The following is an 18,810-nucleotide window of genomic DNA, read 5'->3' as shown; positions in this document are numbered from 1 at the left end:
AAGTAGTTATATTTACGGAGCGTTAATATTTGTAGCCGCAATGATATCATTACTGCATTGAACATTTTTTTTTTCATTTTGCAGTTTTGCAATTTACCGCTTCTCTTGTATTGGCGGTATGGCCACACTGCTGAAGCTTGAGTTCAATACCGAAAGGTACGACATACGTCCCGTACGCGCATTTTCGGGATGCAAAGCATACGTTGGATTGCTGGGTCACTTGGAACGCTTCAAGATCAAGGCGGTCCGACCTAAGGGACTCTGGCCCAGTCTCACTCTAATTGCGGCAAGTCGTGAATTATTGCTACAGCAGGAGAGGGATGAGCAGGAGACGGCAAGCGGACGTTCTCGATTGCATTTTAGTTTTTTAGGCTCTATTGATCATACCAAGAGCTGACGCCCAGCGCAGCATCAGCAGGAAACGAAAAAAAATCAGAGGACACCTAAGCACTTCTTATGAGTTGTGAATGTGAAAGCAATAATGTACACTTGAACGCCGCCAAGAAATCACGGGCAAGCGAGCGCGTTGACACGCTTGACCAACGTCTCCTCGATTGCATAAGGCCAGTGCACTTCGATCCGTGACGTCGTGCTACTCTGCCCGACTGCAATAGAATCTAATGAAGAAGCTCCCGAGGAAGCCGCGGTGATTTTCACGTCAAAGCTTTCATCGTGCCGGACTTGGCAATGGAAATTTCAGTCCAAGTAGCGTGGCGTTATCAAGCAGAGGGAACAGGCCTGCTATATAGGAGGCGTTGGTTTAGTAAAGTGGGTGTGTCAATCTGCTTCTAAGCGTGGGTTCGTAGGTTCGAAACTCACTACCGCCAACGTCTTACCCTTAGAATTAATTTTGTTTTAACAGTGATGCTGCTTAACCTGCGCGTTTGCCGTCAGGTGTTACGCCGAAATGTGGGCCGATCCTGGTGGTAGTGCTGAAAGGGTCCAAGCGCAATGGCACATACCCCTGTGAGCTAGCGGAGGATGGTCCGTCGCGTGTACAACCGCTAAACCTCCGCTTGGCGATGACGTCACCATGCATCGCCTAGCAACGCTTCGCCCCAGCTGCAACGACCATGCCGAGCCTCGCAGCTGCGTGAGCCGTGACGTCATCGTGCGCACGCGCCGCATCGCTTCGCCTTAGCTTTGCTGAGCCATGACGTCACCACGCCGTGCGGAGTGGCTGCTGCGGCTGCGCAGAGGCAGAGCTAAGCCGTGACATCACTGCACCGACCCCGTTGCCGCCGCAGCGACACTAAGGGCTCTGTTATACTCCGACGTAACGTCGACGCGCGCGCACGCTGGGCGCACCGACGCTACGCTAGCAAAACCCGAGCGCTCTATAGTCTGACGCGTGGCGCGACCGACGCAACCAGCGTCCGTCGGTGCGGCCCGGCGGCAGCCGGCGCGAAATGCAGCATGCTGCATTTCGCGCCGACGACGTTACCCAGACTGCACCGCGTCCGTGTTTCTTTCCACGCGGCGCTCACTTTCCGCGCGGCGCTCTACTCTACTGAGCATGCGCTGCTTTGGCTACGGCCGCTGCGTCGGGCCGCGTCGCGTTGGACTATAGGGGAGGCGGATTTGCGCCTGGCGGGGCATCGCCGACGTGACGCGACGAAACGAACCCCGGCGCGCGCGCGCGCGTTGTGAACGCCGGAGTATAACAGAGCCCTAAAAAGCCCCGCCGTCTCCGCGCGGAGAACATCTTCGCGAAGATGGGGCGGCCGAGGAGGAGTGTCCGTCCCGAAGAAGCACGGAGCGAAAGCCGTCGCGCCTCTACTCACGAGCGAGTGAGACGACTTCGTACGATCCCGAGTGTTGCGCCGCCGAAGCGGCGGCGAAACGTCGGCGATTCGCAGAAGATCCGGAGTTACGAGCCTGCGAAACCGAGCAAAAGCGTTTGAGCGTAGAGACAATTTACTGACCGAGTGTTCGTTGCTCCTTGGACTGTCGATTATTCCGGAGTGATCTTGCTCAAAACGTGGCAAGTCTCGAAGCATAACCTAGCAAAAACTTGACTGAACAGAGGTAAAGCTAGGTGGGGTCGCCAGCTTCGCTGTTTGCCCAGTCTTCGCACCACTAGTGTCAAGCTGCCTCTAATTGTTTTATTGGTTGATTTCTTTATAGCAATTACCAAGGCGCAGTTAGAAGGGAGGGCAGAGCTTGCGCGGACAAGGAAGACGCGGATACCGCGGCTCCTGAGAGCGAGGGTGACATGTCGTCGCGGCGAGGCCCTCTCTCCTCACGCGATACCTGGCGTGCTAGCCTGGCACCAGGTGTTCCCTTTCGCCCGCTGTGCTCCGTCGAGACGCGCTCGTGATGTGGCGCCATAGGCAAGGGGAATTTAGGTGCAGTTTTTTGTTTGTCTTGACAACAGAGGCCGGCTTTTTCGTTGAATAAGCTATTTGATCCTTTCCCATCAAGAAAGAAATCTCACACCCTGAGCACGTGGAGGTAGAGAGCTCCTCGTTATGTTTGTCGCAGCACGCTTCCTTCGGTGCGCCTTTCATGATTTATGAAACCCATATAGACAGGTTGATTGTACTTCGCATGACTTTAATTGCGATAAGTCAGGGTTTACCAACGGTCGCCTTTATGGGCCTTACATGCGACTCTAACAAAACATCTGACTGCTTGCGAAAGGCAGCGCCTCTTGTAACTTGCCTTATATATGCGGTACAGATCAGCGAGAGACTTTGTCCTTAGTCGCGATCTTTTGCTTGGTGCTCACGCGATGTCGTTTAATCTCTAATCTTTTTGCCTAGTGATAACGTCTAACCATCTGTTGGTTTCCACGCCTCGAAGTCTCAGATACACGGAAATGAAGCAACCGCATAGTACGCGTTACACCAGAGTGTCGCAATCAGGATTTGTCCTAGTGATCTTTATCGAGCTGCCGCGCACGGCAGCGATATAAGGCTCGCGTGAGTGTTCCCGTGTACTAGCACCGAAGCTCGAGGCTCTGACACCGACTTGAGTCGCATTAGTGCGAGGCAAATCCCCTGTGCAGTCATGAATTTCGACAAACGAATTTTGATAATCTTGCTGCTAGCGTTTACATATGGAAGTGGCAGCTCAGGTGAGAGCGACGTTATTTCAGTCATTGATTTGGTTCCTTCGTTTCTGCATGTAGCAATTGAATGTACAGGAAACAAGCAAAATGAGAGGAGGTACTTAGCCCCAGGGGAGCCGGGCCGATTCTCTTCCTGTTCATTCCGATCCGATGGTTTTCTGGTTATTTGTTACCGATTTTATTCATTTCTTATCATCTGTCTTACGAAGCGGATAATCCTCGTGATAAACGCGTGTGCGAACTAGTAATGAAGGGCTAAAATAATGCAAAACGAAAAAAATCTCGACTCTGTCTGGTCTCCCATTTTTTTATCAACATTTGTCTTGTTTACGTTGTCTTTCTCGTGTCTCTCACAACCTCGTTTACAGTATGGCCGATGCCATCCTGCCCACTTATCTCCTCTTTGCGAATTTCGCTCTTCTTGGGTGATGTCTGGCAGCGGAGTACTTTAGCTTTTTAGTTTATTTTGTAAAATTTACAATATTAGAGAATCAGATTGGGTTATCAGTCATTGAGATTTCAGTGCCGCCAGCTTTTGACATGCTTTCAGGCTTTTCAGACATAAACAGTAGTCATGTGACAATATGCGAGGTTTGACTACAGGCATCTAGTCATAACATTCCAGCAGGATTAAAGTTTTTGATAGCATGCTTCTGCGAATATTTGCCTGTTTAAAATTTATTAGTTCAATTCGTTTATGATGCCGCTAGCCTTCTCAAATAGGAAGCATTTGGTGGCCGTGCACTGGGCGCTTGTAAAGGAACTGCTGTTAATCCGCGTCAAATATTCTTCCAAATTATGTTGTGAGTAAAATATTTGCTTAAGCGGGCATCGTTTCTCCACAGGGGAAACTTCCATTGACTTGGAATGTTCATGAAATAACTTACAAAGCCACTTATACTAGCAAAACCAAATATGCTCAATTTTCGAATTGCCTCTGTGTTTGCTTCTCCGTTCGAAGTTTTTGTTATTTCAGAAAAAATCAGCACGTTCGCATATAACATGACTATACACTCGTGGTTCGATTAGTTTCTTTGTTGATTTATGCTGTTTATGCTGTTTTTAAGCCGTAAAATGCTAACAAATGGAAATAGCATTGCGCAAGTCTTCTTTAGCACTGAAATAGGGGCAGAAAACTCATTAGACTTTCTACTTAAATAGCGTTATCCATATATTCATTGAAATATTGTCGTCTTCACCACATATACTTATGCTACCATCGATATTTCTTCAGCTAGATGCTTTTAATTTATAGATGGCGCTTGCCAATAGTAATTACCCGTTAACTTCTTCGCGTTTCTGAAAGGTATGACTTAAACACGCAAGCATATATGTATTGGCATCCCACACACATCAACCACTGCAAATAATGCGATCCGAAAATATTGTTCTGATCAAATGCCCTGGAAACAAAAACTAAAAAGTGGAAAAACAGCCTAAATCGCCCGGTTTACAGATTGATTAATCAATAAAGAAAAAGCTTCTCGGGTCCGCGCAGAAGACAGCGTTTGCCAAAAACAACCACATTTAGGCATTGGGCTATGGTAGAACTACTATTTCGGCGAGTTACTGCGTATTCATGCTTGAAAACAGGAAGATCAGGACAACATAGCAGAAGAAACACTTTTACGAACTTCTGACCTGATGTAGCTACACTCAGCGCTCTGCCTCCAAATTCAAATTTCTTTTTCACTTAATCTATTCCTTTGTGGTGACATAGCGATTCACCTAGGTGGGTGGTCTGCGAAACTTAGTGCCAGTACTTATTTTCTGTGGCAGGGTGGTGACAAACGAACTCTCAAATGAAATGTGCTTAATGCTATGATGCCACCAAAGCCGAGGAGGGGACCCCATCCCGTGCATCTCCAGTATGAAGGCTCTTCCTACAACTACATCACGTGCATTTCTAGCACTCAATGTGAATAACCTGAAGCCCCCTGTATGGTTGCAGCTTTTAAGTCATAAATTCTTTGATGTCCCAGCAGACATAATTCAATTCCTTTTGTGCTTTTAGGGCAGGAACCTCTGAAGGTGTGTTTGATACGTAGTTTCTGTTCAAAAGTTGAAAGGATGAAGTAAAGTTCGTCTGGACAGTGCTACAGGGGCTATCTTATACATATATAATTATTCTGCAAGGTTTTGGACAAACTTTCCCCTTTGACAGCTTAGAGATCGAGGACAAGGGAGAGGGTGATGATGTGATGAGACCTACAAAATCCGGGCTGGAGGAAGTTTTAAACGCATTTACTTGAACAGCTTAGACAAATGCAACTTCCTCGTGCAGTGAACGAACAGTGGATGCACATAGAAGTTTTTTCACTGCCTTCCATTCACTCATAGTACTTATGACAAAAATTTGCCACTGTATTCAATATGGGTCCACATGCAGAAGAATAACATTGCAATGAAAGCCCTGCGGATTGCCCATTTGTTGACTTTTATGTGTGGTAATGTATAATGCGTTTCATCTGAGGTGTTCTAAATGGTAATTAATGGCCAACGTGCTACAGATGAGGGGCTCGATTTGTCCAGAGAACCGGCCTACCGATAAAGGCACATTTTGCATGACCCACCATGGTGGCTTAGCGGCTATGGCGCGGCGTTGCTATGCACGAACTCGCACGATGAAATTACGGCCACCGCCGCCGCCTTTCTATGGTGGCAAAAAAGCAAAAACGCGTGCATATGCATTGCTTTGGGTGCACGTTAATGAACCCCAGATGGTCCAAATTATTCCGGAGTCTCCCATTACGGCCTGCCTCATAATCAGATTGCATTTTTGCCACTTAATACCCCAAATTCTTAAAGATTTTTCATATAATCAACTCAAAAAACGTTGAATCCAATAAATTACTTACCGTATTTCCTTAATTATTTAAAATTTCATTCAGCATATTCACGCCTATAAGAGCACTTCGGAATCAATAAATATTTGTTCTGTTGGTGCGTCTTACTGTAAATTATTTCACAACCTTACTAAGGTGAAGCCAGACCCCAACGTACTGCTGTCTTTTTTAATGCATATTTTTTACGCCATGTGGGCCTCAGTAGCTGCCAAGTGGGTGAAACCACGCTAGGGACTGCACTCGCAAATGTCAAATATATACCATTGACACGAATTCAATACTAGCAAGCAAAAGTAGCGAAAATTGTTTTTGTGTTTCTAGATTAACCCTTGTTTGTGGTCAGTGTTTTAAGCTGTCGGAGACACGGCGATTTTTAGTAAACTATATATTATAACAGCTTCACTACAACCTAAACCACTATGTGAAGTATATAAGTGCCACAGGCGCTTCGATGATTTTTTGTTGCCGATTCAAGTTATGCTCATGAAACATATGCAAATGGGTGAAATGTCCTTGGGCGTTGTTGGAATACGTTATACATACCACAAGGCCTGTTAATTTTGATTGGGCCTTTATCTGGCAATACGAAAGGCCACGCCCCAATTTTTTTAAAGATGCTCTCAAAAAAATTGAGCAGATGTTTTTAAGGTGTTAGTAATCCTGCATTAATAAAGCGCCATCACCCGAGAGGAACTCTCTGGAAACCCGCAATTATTTTCGAATAATACACATGGTTCCTCGTACTCTTTTTATTTAAGGGCTTTAGAAATATACACAATAAACCTTTACGAGTTGAAGCAGTATCTACACTGAGTCTATTCACTATTTGCGAAGTTCGATATTTATATAATTGTAGTCTGTTGCTGTGGGCATTCAATGTAAATAGGTTTACGAGCACAACCTCAGACGCCACCCAGAAAGGTCGACATGGAAGTTTGTTTTCCCAGTGCGCCCACTTGCGCCTACAATGTTTTTTTTAATTTGTGAATAGTACGCTCCAAGAGTTTACCAGGCATAATTTTGGTGGATCATGAGTATTTACGTACGCTTTACTGACTATCTGCAAAGATTGAAATAGCTAGCGTTATTCTCCTGCATTGGGGTATCAAGCGGATTGCCTCTGTGCACAACCAAGGCCGGACGTAAGGAGGGAGGATGCAGCAAAGTGTGAATCAGCTCTAAAGAGGAGCCACTGTAGAACAAAAATTTAGTCATATTCTAGGGTTTTACGTGTCGAAACCATCACATGATTATGAGGCACACCGTAGTGGGGACTCCGCATTTATTCTGATCCCCAGAGGCTCTTTAACGTGCATCCAATGCAAGGTACACGGCGTTTTTGCATTTTGCCTCTATCGAAATGCGGCCGCGGCGGCATTTCGATCCCGCGCCTACTGGTTTAGCAGCTCAACATCAAAACCACTACGCCACCACGGCGGGTGCTGTAGGAAGCCACCATTCGCATTGATAGATATTCGGAAAAACGGATGTAATAAAACCAAATCTTGGAATACACTAGAACAATTTATAGTGAATAAGCGCCGAAGAGACACCACCATATGAATGCGCATGCTGCCTTAAGATTCACGCCTAAATTAAGTTTATGACGTTTCCGGACGGAACTCGTATGCAGACTTAGTAGTGTGTGGAATCCAAGAGAAGAAACGCTCCTCACTTTACGGGTTTGAAATAAGTAACTCTTGGTCACGACACAGTTGTTTAAACAAAATAAATGGCTGGCCCGTTCATGGTTAAATTTGTGGGTTGTGTTTATTTCGATTGCCGCGCGCTAAACCAACCAGTTCAATATTAATGTAAAAAAACACATTAGGCTGTTTGTAAAAGAAGTACTGTTCCGCTCAAGAGGACCACGAACAATGTTCAGGTGGCTCCATTTGCATAGTGTGACCTGCTTTAAAGCAGAAGGTGCCGCTATGTTGTGCCAAAGCTCTAAAAAAAGCATTCGCACAGTTGTTTTTAATTCTGACATTAAAATGCTTTCTCTTTCTCTCCTTTTAAAACAATTAAGCTGAAACACATTGTATATACTATACCTATGTCGCATTGAAATGAAATGTTGTGCTAGAAGTAAACGCTTCGTGCTTATCGTTTTGTTTGTCTTTGTTTGAACAAGAGCTAGATTTGTAGAAGTAAATCTGACTTGTTCTGGTGGAGTTAATCTGGAGCGAACATAATCCGATGGCCAAAGTAGAAACGATAGTTGACATACTTCAATTTACAAGAATGGACTACTGCACGTGTACGTAGTGAATAATTATTGCTGAAGCGCAAACGCACGAGCGACTAAGTCGGAGACTGGGAAAGGAAAGTGGGATGGTGGACATCACAGAGCCGACTTTGTTTGCCCAGTTTGGGCCAAACTGACGTAGCTTAATAAAATTTACTAAATATAACTGGAGCCTTAAATACTAGCACGAAGGTATTTAAAATGCTAAAGTGGCATGAGGCGGCTGACGAATCAGCTGTAAAGATTCTCATTATACGCAGCACAGTTGAGAGACATGCGTGCAGGGCACGCCCTCCGAAGGACATTTGATGATGTGTAGTGTTTAATGGCGCAAGGGCCAGCTATGACCAAAGAGCGCCATGACACATGGTGATGGGTTCTGAATGTATTATAGATGGAGTGGACAGTAGGATGCAAATGGTACATAAAAGGTGGCTGTAAAGAGGCCTAAAACAAATCGCTATAAATTGCGTAAAATATATGAGTGTTAAAATAATGACAAAGACTAATGATGTGAGCTATGAGCGTAAAGGTTTCATTACAAAGCGGTGACATAATAAAATATATGCAATAGCACTATTGCCTCAAGAGGTCCTTGAAATCAAGGACTGAGAGGCACGTGCTGTAAAATGTTTTTCCACTGCAGCTGCAGCCTGCAACTCGAGGCTGCGCTACAGATACCCTGGCCAGATGACTTGTAACGTGTTTACATCTGCTAAAAACTTTAAGATGGCATTAAAATCAAAAAGCGGCTCATGGCTAAGAAAGAATGCTGGGTGAAGAGGGATGTGCTCACGATACGCGGGATAAAAGTACTTTTTACGCTGAGCTTCTATTTCTGGGCACTGGATAAGGACATGGAGAACTGTAAGTATGTCGCCACACCTATCACATATCGGAGGATCACTTCCTGTAAGGAGATACGAGTGTGTTCCATAGGTATGTCCTATCCTTAACCTGCATAGAAGCACTTCCTTGTGTCTTGTTGTTTTCTGAGATATCCATTTCCCAATTCTTGGCTTGGTTACATGTAGCTTATTTGACACTTGATTGTCCCACTGCCTTTGCCAATATTTCCGTAATTCATGGCGCAGGAAGGGCTTTAGGTCAGTGAAAGGGATGGCTATGTTTGTGTTTGTATGTTCAAAAACTACTCAAGTGGCACTTTCGTCTGCAGCTACATTGCCTTTGATACCTCTATGGCCAGGTACCCAGCATATTATGATTACTTGGTTGTCCTTGTAAGCTGAGCATAGCAAGCTGTACAGTTCGTTATAAACTGAGTTCTTGTGTTTTCGTAGACTCATTAGAGCTCTAACGACACTCAATGAGTCTGTGAACACAATTGCTTTTGTAATATTCATTTGTTTTATGTGTTTGACTGCTGAAAGGATTGCGTATGCTTCCGCTGTAAAAATGCTTGTATGCGGATTTAGTGCCCCGGACACTGAAAGAGACGGTCCCAAAGCTGCGTAAGCAACACCAGTAGAAGATTTGGAGGCGTCCGTATAAAATTCACTGCAAGAATACTTCTCCCGAAGTTCAAGAAAATGCGAGTGTATGTGTGCTTCAGGTGCCCATTTTGATATTTCTACAAAAGAGACATCGTACTGGATGGTCTGCCACTCCCAAGGTGGTGGGAGCCTAGTAGAAGCCATCAGGACATTCTCTAGAAGAGAGAAGCCTGTTTCTTCAGACAGGGCTTCCAATCGGAGGGACATAGGAGGCCTAGTGGCTGGGCGGTTACGGAACAGCCTGGCCGTGGACAAGTCCTGAATAATTGAGTGGCATGGGTGGTCTACTGCAGATTTTACCTTCAAGGCATAGGAGAAACTTAAATATGTCCTTTGGAAGAATAGAGACCATACGTCTGACTCGACGTACAGGCTTTGTACAGGACTAGTCCTGAAGGCACCTGTAGCAAGGCGGATGCCTAGGTGGTGAATAGGATCCAGCATTTTCAAAACACTAGGCCTCGCAGAATTATAGACTACTGCTCCATAGTCAAGACGCGATAATATAAGACTTTTGTATAACTTTATGAGGCATCTCCTGTCACTTCCCCAGGATGTGCGTGACAAAAGCTTCAGCAGATTCATAGTCTTGAGGCACTTTGCTTTAAGATACTTCAGGTGTGGGACAAAATTTAACTTGCAGTCTAAAATGATACCTAGAAATTTATGTTCACGGCTTACAGATAGTCGTTCTCCATTGATATCTATTAACGGGTCCCGCAGTACACCCCTCTTGTTAGAGAAGAGGACACACGTACTTTTTTGAGGGTTTAATTTAAAACCGTTCTCATCCGCCCACTTAGACAATTTATTTAAGCCAAGCTGTACTTGTCGCTCGCAGATATTTAGATTGCATGATTTGTAACCTATTTGGATGTCATCCACATACACAGAATAAAACATACTACGTGGCATGACAGTATACAGCGAGTTCATTTTGACGATAAATAAAGTACAGCTCAGCACACCACCTTGAGGTACCCCAGCCTCTTGCGTAAATGGACGAGACAGGACGTTACCAACTCTCACACGGAACGTGCGATTGGAGAGGTAACTCTGAATCACAATCAGTAAGTTGCCTCGAACTCCCATTCCAGAAAGATCACGGAGGATTCCAAATCGCCAAGTTGTGTCGTATGCCTTTTCCATATCTAAAAATACTGACAAGAAAAACTGTTTGTGCACAAAGGCATCACGAATATTTGTCTCGATGCGGACAAGGTGATCTGTTGTGGATCTACCTTCCCTGAAACCGCACTGTAAGGGATCGAGTATTTTGTTACTTTCAAGAAAATGGATGAGGCGGCGATTGATCATTTTCTCAAAGAGCTTGCATATACAACTTGTCAGAGCTATAGGCCTATAGCTACTGGCCGAAGAAGGGTCCTTGCCATCTTTGAGAATAGGAATTACAATTGCTTCTTTCCATGCAGTCGGAATGTAGCCGGCAGAGAACATGGTGTTAAAGAGTGACAATAGTGTTTTGTGGGTTTCAGGGTGTAAGTGTTTTATCATTTCATATAGTATTCTGTCACTTCCTGGAGCAGACGCGTTACTACAATTCAGTGAAGCCTGAAACTCCGCCATGCTAAATGGACGATTGTATGCTGCATTGGCTGTGTCTTTCCAACCCAGAGGCTGTCGCTCTGCTTGTCGCTGATATCTTAGAAATGTATCTGTATAATGGGAGGTACTGGAAATATGCTCGAAATGTGCTCCTAGACAATCAGCCTGGTCCTCAAGAGTGTCTCCTTGTGTGTTTACTAAAGGTAGAGGATGAGTTTCGCGGCCTTTTATTTTGTTTACCCTGTTCCAGGCTTTGCGTTCGTCTGTATAAGAGTTGATGCTGGATATGTACTTTTCCCAACTTTCTCGTTTAGCGCGGCGGCGTGTTCTTCTACCTTGTGATTTAATCGCCTTGAAGTTAATTAGGTTTTCTGTGGTCGGGGAGTTACGAAGGAGATTCCAGGCCTTGTTTTGCTTTTTCCGGGCTTCCCTAAACTCCTCATTCCACCATGGAATACGTCGTTTCGAAGGCGACCCATTTGTTTGGGGAATACATACTGATGCAACATCAATAATAAACGCTGTAATGTATGCTACTGCAGCGTCAATATCAAGTGAAACGACATCGTCCCAGGGCAAATGTGTTTCTTCGCGAAACCGCGCCCAGTCAGCTGAGTTGACTTTCCATCGAGGAACGTGTGTAGAGCACTCAGATTGTTTTGTAAGGTTTAGTAGGATGGGGAAGTGATCACTTCCATAGGGGTTATTGATCACATCCCATTTCAAATACGGCAAAATTGTAGTGGACGCTATGCTTAAGTCTATGGAAGAAAATGTTTTGTGTGTAGGGCTGTAGAATGTTGGTTCTTTTTTGTTAAGCAAGCAGGCACTTGAAGAGAGCAGGAAGGTTTCTATTAGTCGTCCTCTCGCATCACAACGAGAGTCGCCCCACAGTGTACTATGTGCGTTTAGATCACCAACGACTATGTAAGGGTGATGGAGTTCATCAATAAAGCTTTGAAATGTTGTTCTAGAGAGTTGATAACCTGGGGGGATGTATACAGACGCGATGGTGACTAGTTTATTAAACAGCACTGCTTCGATAGCAACTGCTTTAAGAGGAGTTTGGAGTTTCAGTTTCCGACATGCAACGCCTCTGTCGGCAATTATAGCTACACCGCCCGACGCTGTAGCAGCATCGTCCCGGTCTTTCCGGAAAATGGCGTATTGCTGTAGAAAGTTTGTTTGTGTGGGTTTAAGATGTGTCTCCTGAACACACAGCACCTTTGGATTGTATTTGTGTAAAAGTTCTTTAATGTCATCGAGGTTGTGCATTAAGCCTCTCACATTCCAGTGTAATATTTGTGTATCCATATTGTTTGTGTTTTTGGGCTGTGTGTCAAGAGATGAGTCTAGTTGGCTTACGGAGCCTTTCCAGGCGCCGTAATCCGGGGTTTGTCTTTCTTGGAGCGGTCGCGAGAATCGCGTCGCTCCGGAGGCGCTGGATGCGCCGCCTGGCTTGGGGTTGTGTCCATCGACTCCAAGGAGCCGCTGGACTTCCGCTCAAGCGAGCGGGATGTTTTCGGGGTGGGCCTTGCCTCGAAAAGCAGGGCCTTGGAGGCCACCAACCCAGAAGTCGATGGGCCTTCCTTAAGAGACGGCGCAGCAGCGCTGGCTGCTGTCGCCTGGGGGGCTGGTGGCACCACCGCGGCCACACTCTTTGTGGACCGGGCCGATGCCGGAGTCTGCTGCGACGTTGCCCCCCTACGCGCCGCACCAGAATACCCTGTGGAATGAAGAAAAGAGATACGCTTTCGTGCTTCTTGGAATGAAATGTTTTCTTTTACTTTGAGGGTTATTATATCCTTCTCTTTCTGCCACGTAGGGCACGCTCTAGAGTAAGCTGCATGTCCACCGTCACAGTTCGAACAGTGGAGTGTGCCATCACAGTCATCTGAGGGGTGACCATGGTCACCACACTTCGCACAGGTTTGTCGGCCTCGGCAGCTTTGTGAACCGTGGCCATACCTCTGACACTTGAAACACCTTCGAGGGTTCGGGATATATGGTCGGACTCGGACTTTCGTGTATCCTGTTTCTAACGTTTCTGGCAGCACACTGGACGCAAAGGTGACGATCAGATGTTTAGTTGGAATTTCTTTGTTTTCCCGTTTGATTATTATTCTCTTCACTATGGTAACATTCTGCTCCTTCCAGCCCTCTAGGAGCTCTTCCTCGGTCAGGTACAGCAGATCATCGTCGGAAATCACTCCTCTGCTTGTGTTCATCGATCGATGTGGGGTCACTGTGAGGTTCACACCACCGAGTGAGACCAGATTTGCGAGTTTCTCATGTTGTTGTTTGTCGCGGACCTCAAGAAGGAGGTCACCGCTCGCCATCTTTGTAACTTTGTAGCCGGGACCAATTGTTTCGGTGAGATTTTTTGCAACAGTGAAAGGTGAAATCATTCTTACGGTCTTTTGAGGGTTTTCACTATGAATGACATGGAATCGTGGAAAGGTTTCTTTGCGTTGAAAGAAAAATTGAGCTGTTTCTTCGGTGCGCCCTCTTTTTGAAAGAGGACGATCAGGTAGTTTAGGGAATGATGCGAATGCCATACAGGTTTATTGATTTCGGCAGCGATGGTAGCCGCCCACCATGGAGCCCAACAAGGGGACGGTACAAGGTTTGAAGATTACCTGCACACGCCAGCTATACACCGCCACTATAACCTAATATATATATCCAAGGCTGGATATAATACACAAGGTTAACCCTTGCCGCCCAGAAATTCGGAAGTGAGAAGAAGTGACTAGAAGACAGGACAGATGGAAAAAGTGAGAGAGAAAGACAAAAGATTGAGGGGGGGGACAGGAAAAGGCGACTGCCGATTTCCTCCAGGTGGGTCAGTCTAGAGGTGCCGTCTATGTGAAGCAGAGGCCAAAGAGGTGTGTTGCCTCCGCCGGGGGGCCTTAAAGGTCCAAACACCCGGCATTAGCTCAAACTCCAGGATCCCCCTTTCCCCAGACACGGCAAAGCCACGCACGGCTACGCGTGGGAGGGTCCAACCCCCGTGTGCTCAGGTACGTGGTGGCGCAACTCACCAAACGCCTGCTTGCGCAGACGCCCCTGCGGGGTCCGAAGGACATTTGTACCGCGAGACGTGCTTTAAAGGAATTCGTGCGCCATCTACATAAGTTAGCCAAATGGAGAATGCGTACCTTTTGCTCAAAACTTGGCCTCAGAAAGTCACTCACGATAGTCTGGAGCAATGTGCATAGCCCAAGGACTGTGCGAACGCAGCAACATCAGTAAAGCTGTGTTGCTCTTCACCAAAGCAATTAAAACGTTTACGTAGCGACAGTTTTCGCTCCGAGATAGCTATGACAGTAACAACTTTGTTAGCGTTATTATCTGCTCAACGACAGCGTTAATGCCCACTTTGAGTCAGCAAGCTTTACCCAACATGTCCTTATGGGTGAGCCTTCTACTATGGCGGAGCTGCTGACTTAGTTGGCCTCCATGAACTGGGGAGCATCAGCGGGCACCGACGATCATTTTACAGTACATGCTCAGCTGAGTGAGAGCACCAATTTTCTCACTTAACCCCAAAAAATAGGTACTATCTACTTCGACACTAAATGGGCGGCACATCAAGACTACGTCACGGTGATGTGCCAGAAGAAGTGCCGGTGTTACCAAGAACTCTGTTAAGTAGTTGAGCAGAAAAGGCACCGCAAAACCCATGCGGAAATGTATGACATTACTACATGGCCAGGTCTGCGTATAGAAAAGGCATGTAGTGGAACAATAAAACAGACCTGCGTGAGACACGAGGTGTACTATAGGCGTCAAATTAACCGCGAGCCATGGAGCGCGTGGACGGAGCATAACTGAAGGTATGGTGCGTGCCGTCCAGTCATCGCCATTGACAGGCGCTCACATCTGGTTTGATACCACTGCGCGATGATGTAAGCGAAAAAAGAAAGTTCACAGAAAACAGAAGCTATAATATTGCTGTATAGGCTCCTCTCAGTGAAGTTTGCTGGGATTGCTGCGCCATCTGTCGCAGCGCCGCCAACAATAATGAGACGGCCAAAGCGCGCGGTGGTATTCGTAGGCGCGGCGTCGATGGTGCTGCTCGGTCTTTTCTGGCGTTGAGATAATGGCATCCTTCAGCTCGACTAATGCTAATCCATCGACTGAAAGCGTACGGAAAAGGAACATGTGTCGGTACTGCTGCGTAAAAAACTGCCACAGCCACGAAGGCCAGCCTGGCGTGAAATTGTACCGATTTCCTGGCCGCCCGTGGGAGTAAGAACGACGAAAAAGATGGATTGTTGCTGTTGGAAGAGTTAAGTAATTGTGAAAACAGCGTTTTCCTAGTGTCAATGTAACTATATGCTTTAAGGTCTAGCCAGGTATAGCTGCTTGAGGTTCTGCAACTGTATTTGTGTGTTTAGCGCGGTTGGAAGTGTATGGAGCACGTTTTGCACAGCAAGCTTGCGTAGCGCGAAATTTTACGCGCGAATTTGCGCCTCGAATGCTCTTGTAGGCTGCATGCGAATCTTTGTTGATTTACTTGCATGGGTTTAGTCCGGTTATTAAATGTTAAATTGCGTTTTTCGATGATACTTTCAGCGAAGTAAGTAAACTCGGTTTGCGTTGATTTTGGGGGTAGTGATGGTCCGTGTAACATCTAAACTTCAAATGCCTTCACCAAGTTGCGCCCGCCGTGAGACTGCTCTCTCTCTCGTCAGCTCTTTGTGGCGTGTTAGCCTCGTTTACCATCTCCTGAAGATGTCATTTGGTTACTGCATGTGCGCTCTTGCTTGCGGCCGCATGCATAGTACACTGTGTCGTCAGTGTGAACTGCGTAGTATTCGCAATCATGCTCCTCTTGTTTTCTTCGGCGATAATGACGGCTCGCCGTGGATGCCGAAGCAGACGAGCAGAATCTGCTCCAAACACTTCGTGAACAGCGGAGTAGCCAATAAAGGAAAAATCAACACCTAGAAACGCTTCATTTATAGATTTGAAAAAATGCATTTCTGCGCACGTCGACCACGAAATGAACGAAATACTGTAAATAGCAGAGCTGCAGTTGGGCATTTCTGTGACCACGCACCGGAATACCTGGCCACGTAGCAAAAACGACGTGTAATCACCGAATGTCGATTTGGGACTGTTCTCATTCAAAAAACGTCGCGGTAGCATAATCTTGGTTTGAGCTAGTTGCAATGCGCCGCAAGCTCCCGTCCTGTTTTTGTGTTCTTCGTCTTCGTTTAACTTGCACCGCAGATTTTCCTCCAATAAGTGGTTGTAGCGTGTGCGCTTCCGCTTATGCGTCAAAACCACTTGCTGACATAAAAATGCATGCATGTTCTCCGTACCTGCAAGGGAACGTCGTACACTTATTTCTCTTGCTGAGAGTGACCGACGGCGCCCTCAAGTCGGCGCCTTCGGTCTCCTTCACGTAGTAAACGTGGCCCGCCACATACAGCTTGTCTCCTTTGTCGAGTATAGGCGCACGAAAGTAATTTTCAATACAGCTTATCGGCTTAAAGCCGCAAAACAACACGCGACATTTTGAACGTCACGCGCGCGTTGAAACACGTTCAGTCGCTGCCGCGGGGCTCGGAGCGGCCGGCTCAGTGTTTCACATTGCTACCACCATTGGCGCTGCACGGCGTTCTGCCGTATTCGGTTGTAGCGCCCTCTGTTCACTGTACGGAGCCTATAGGGTGAGTATTGTCGCACATTGCGGCGAAACCGTATGTGTTATCGGCGTCAAGTGAGACTCGACCAGCGGTGCGCGTGCTAGAGTTCGCGTCGTCATAATTACTGCACCGTCATATTTTATCTCTCTCAAATAAAACAGAACCACAACAGAAACCAGAATATCTCGGTATCGCAGTGTGGTCAAACCGGACGTACGCGCCTTGAAATCGTGTTGACTTGACGGCGCGCACTATACTTTAGTCAAGCTTCGGTCATGCGCAACACTGATCGCGTTTAATTTGACGCCCATGGCAATCTTGTAATGCTGGCGGTTACTGCTTCGAGAAATTTGTCTACATTAGTGATGTTTATTAATCGGGCAGGTAAGTGATTCCAATCACGACTTGTTTTTGGCAGAAATGAGTGAAAGTGACTGTGTTGGGATATGATCTACTCGATGCGGGATGTAAGCCGGTATAATGAAGAGGGACATAAGATTATGATAATGTGATATACATTATAGAATAACCATAATCGTGATTTTCCTGCGAGCGGAACGACTGTGAAGGTCTACAGTAACTTTCATGCCAGTAACACTGGCAACGCGATCATTATTACATTGTATGAAACTGCTGACCTGTTCCAAATCCTTTCCACACGATTGAGTAGCTTGATATGACCAGGATCGCATATCAAAAATAAATATTCAATGTTAGATCAGGCGTAGGTAGTCTACAGTTGCTTTTTCGTGGACAATGAGGTTAAGGAAAAGTTATACCTTAAATAGCCGAGCATTAGACATTATCTGATGGATGGGCAGTATTCTTGGGAGGATCCTAGCAATGTGCAATGCGAGATATTTGTAGCACGTAACGGAATCAAGTGGTCGTTGGTTGTAAAGCAAGTACTGAGGACAAGAAGATCGCTGATCTGAAATCCTCATCGCCTTACATGCAGTAATGTTCAATTCCGTATTTGATAAGTGTGGCGAAATGGGCTTGTTGGTGTATCTTGAATGGCAGTAGTTGAGCTCTAAGTAAAGACGTGAACAAAACAGCAGACACACGAGCCCTACTCACAACAATGACGTTTAATTCTTTGACAGAGCCGTACAAAACCTTCGAAAATACGTCACCGAGCACATGAACCACATTGCCATCGGGGAGCACGACGATAAGTTGGAGCGTACAAATAAGAAGAATGAAATTTAGTTACGCATGATCAAAGTTCCATATTTCATAGCCCACACCAATGAATAATGCTATTAAGGTCAGTTTAAAGGGACGCGGTGTCAGATTCATTAGTAAGCTTAGAGTATACACAACACAGTCGTCAGCATAAAGACAATTAGAACTTGAAACTTGTGTGGGTAAGTGAATGTAAATCAAGAAAAGAGAGCTAGAACAGACCTTGATGCACTACTAAAGTGATCAGCAGTTAGGTAGGTCTCTTTTGTTAGAAGAAACATATTGAGTATGGTTAGAGACAAATTTGACAATCCACCGGAAGACAGACGGGTCTAAGTTAAGGCGGCGAAGTTTTAGTAAAAGGAGCGGGTGATTAACTTTATATAAGCTTTTCAAAAATCTGGGAACTTGCAGTCTGTTGTAAAAGAAGAATCAAGAAAGAAGTGCATGTCATCGGTAAATGTTAGCAATTGAATTTCGCATGAGAAATATTTACAAAATCCATGTTGCGAATGATAGAAAAATTGCTTGACTTCAAGAAGTTAATGAGGTGCGAGTAGATTATGTGCTCTAATATTTCACATGAAACAGAAGTGACAGAAATGGGACAATAATTGGATGGAATATGTGTTTCATTAGATTTGTTAAGCGGTCTAACGTTACCTACTATTCGCTCCTTAGGCCAGCAGCTGTCATTCAGTCATTTCGAAACGAT

The 18,810-nt window shown here is 45.8% G+C and overlaps 1 protein-coding gene across 3 annotated transcripts in view; it reads left to right on the top strand.

Moving 5' to 3' along the window:
• Window positions 1-18,810, top strand: part of LOC119437508 (uncharacterized) — a 444,678-nt gene that overhangs the window by 393,499 nt on the left and 32,369 nt on the right. Inside the window, exon 1 of one of the 3 annotated variants that reach the window (XM_037704518.2) lies at window positions 2,925-3,079. The exons of the other annotated variants lie outside the window; for them this stretch is intronic. Coding sequence (XP_037560446.1) covers window positions 3,013-3,079 — 67 coding nt within the window. The 5' untranslated portion in view covers window positions 2,925-3,012. Of the gene's footprint in view, window positions 1-2,924; window positions 3,080-18,810 lie in introns of those variants that run through there. 3 annotated transcript variants of the gene reach the window in all.

Source organism: Dermacentor silvarum, chromosome 1 (assembly GCF_013339745.2).
Source record: "Dermacentor silvarum isolate Dsil-2018 chromosome 1, BIME_Dsil_1.4, whole genome shotgun sequence".
In the NCBI taxonomy this organism is placed as follows: domain Eukaryota; kingdom Metazoa; phylum Arthropoda; class Arachnida; order Ixodida; family Ixodidae; genus Dermacentor; species Dermacentor silvarum.
Note: the sequence above shows the minus strand (reverse complement) of the source record. Positions and strands in the feature narration are given on the sequence as shown.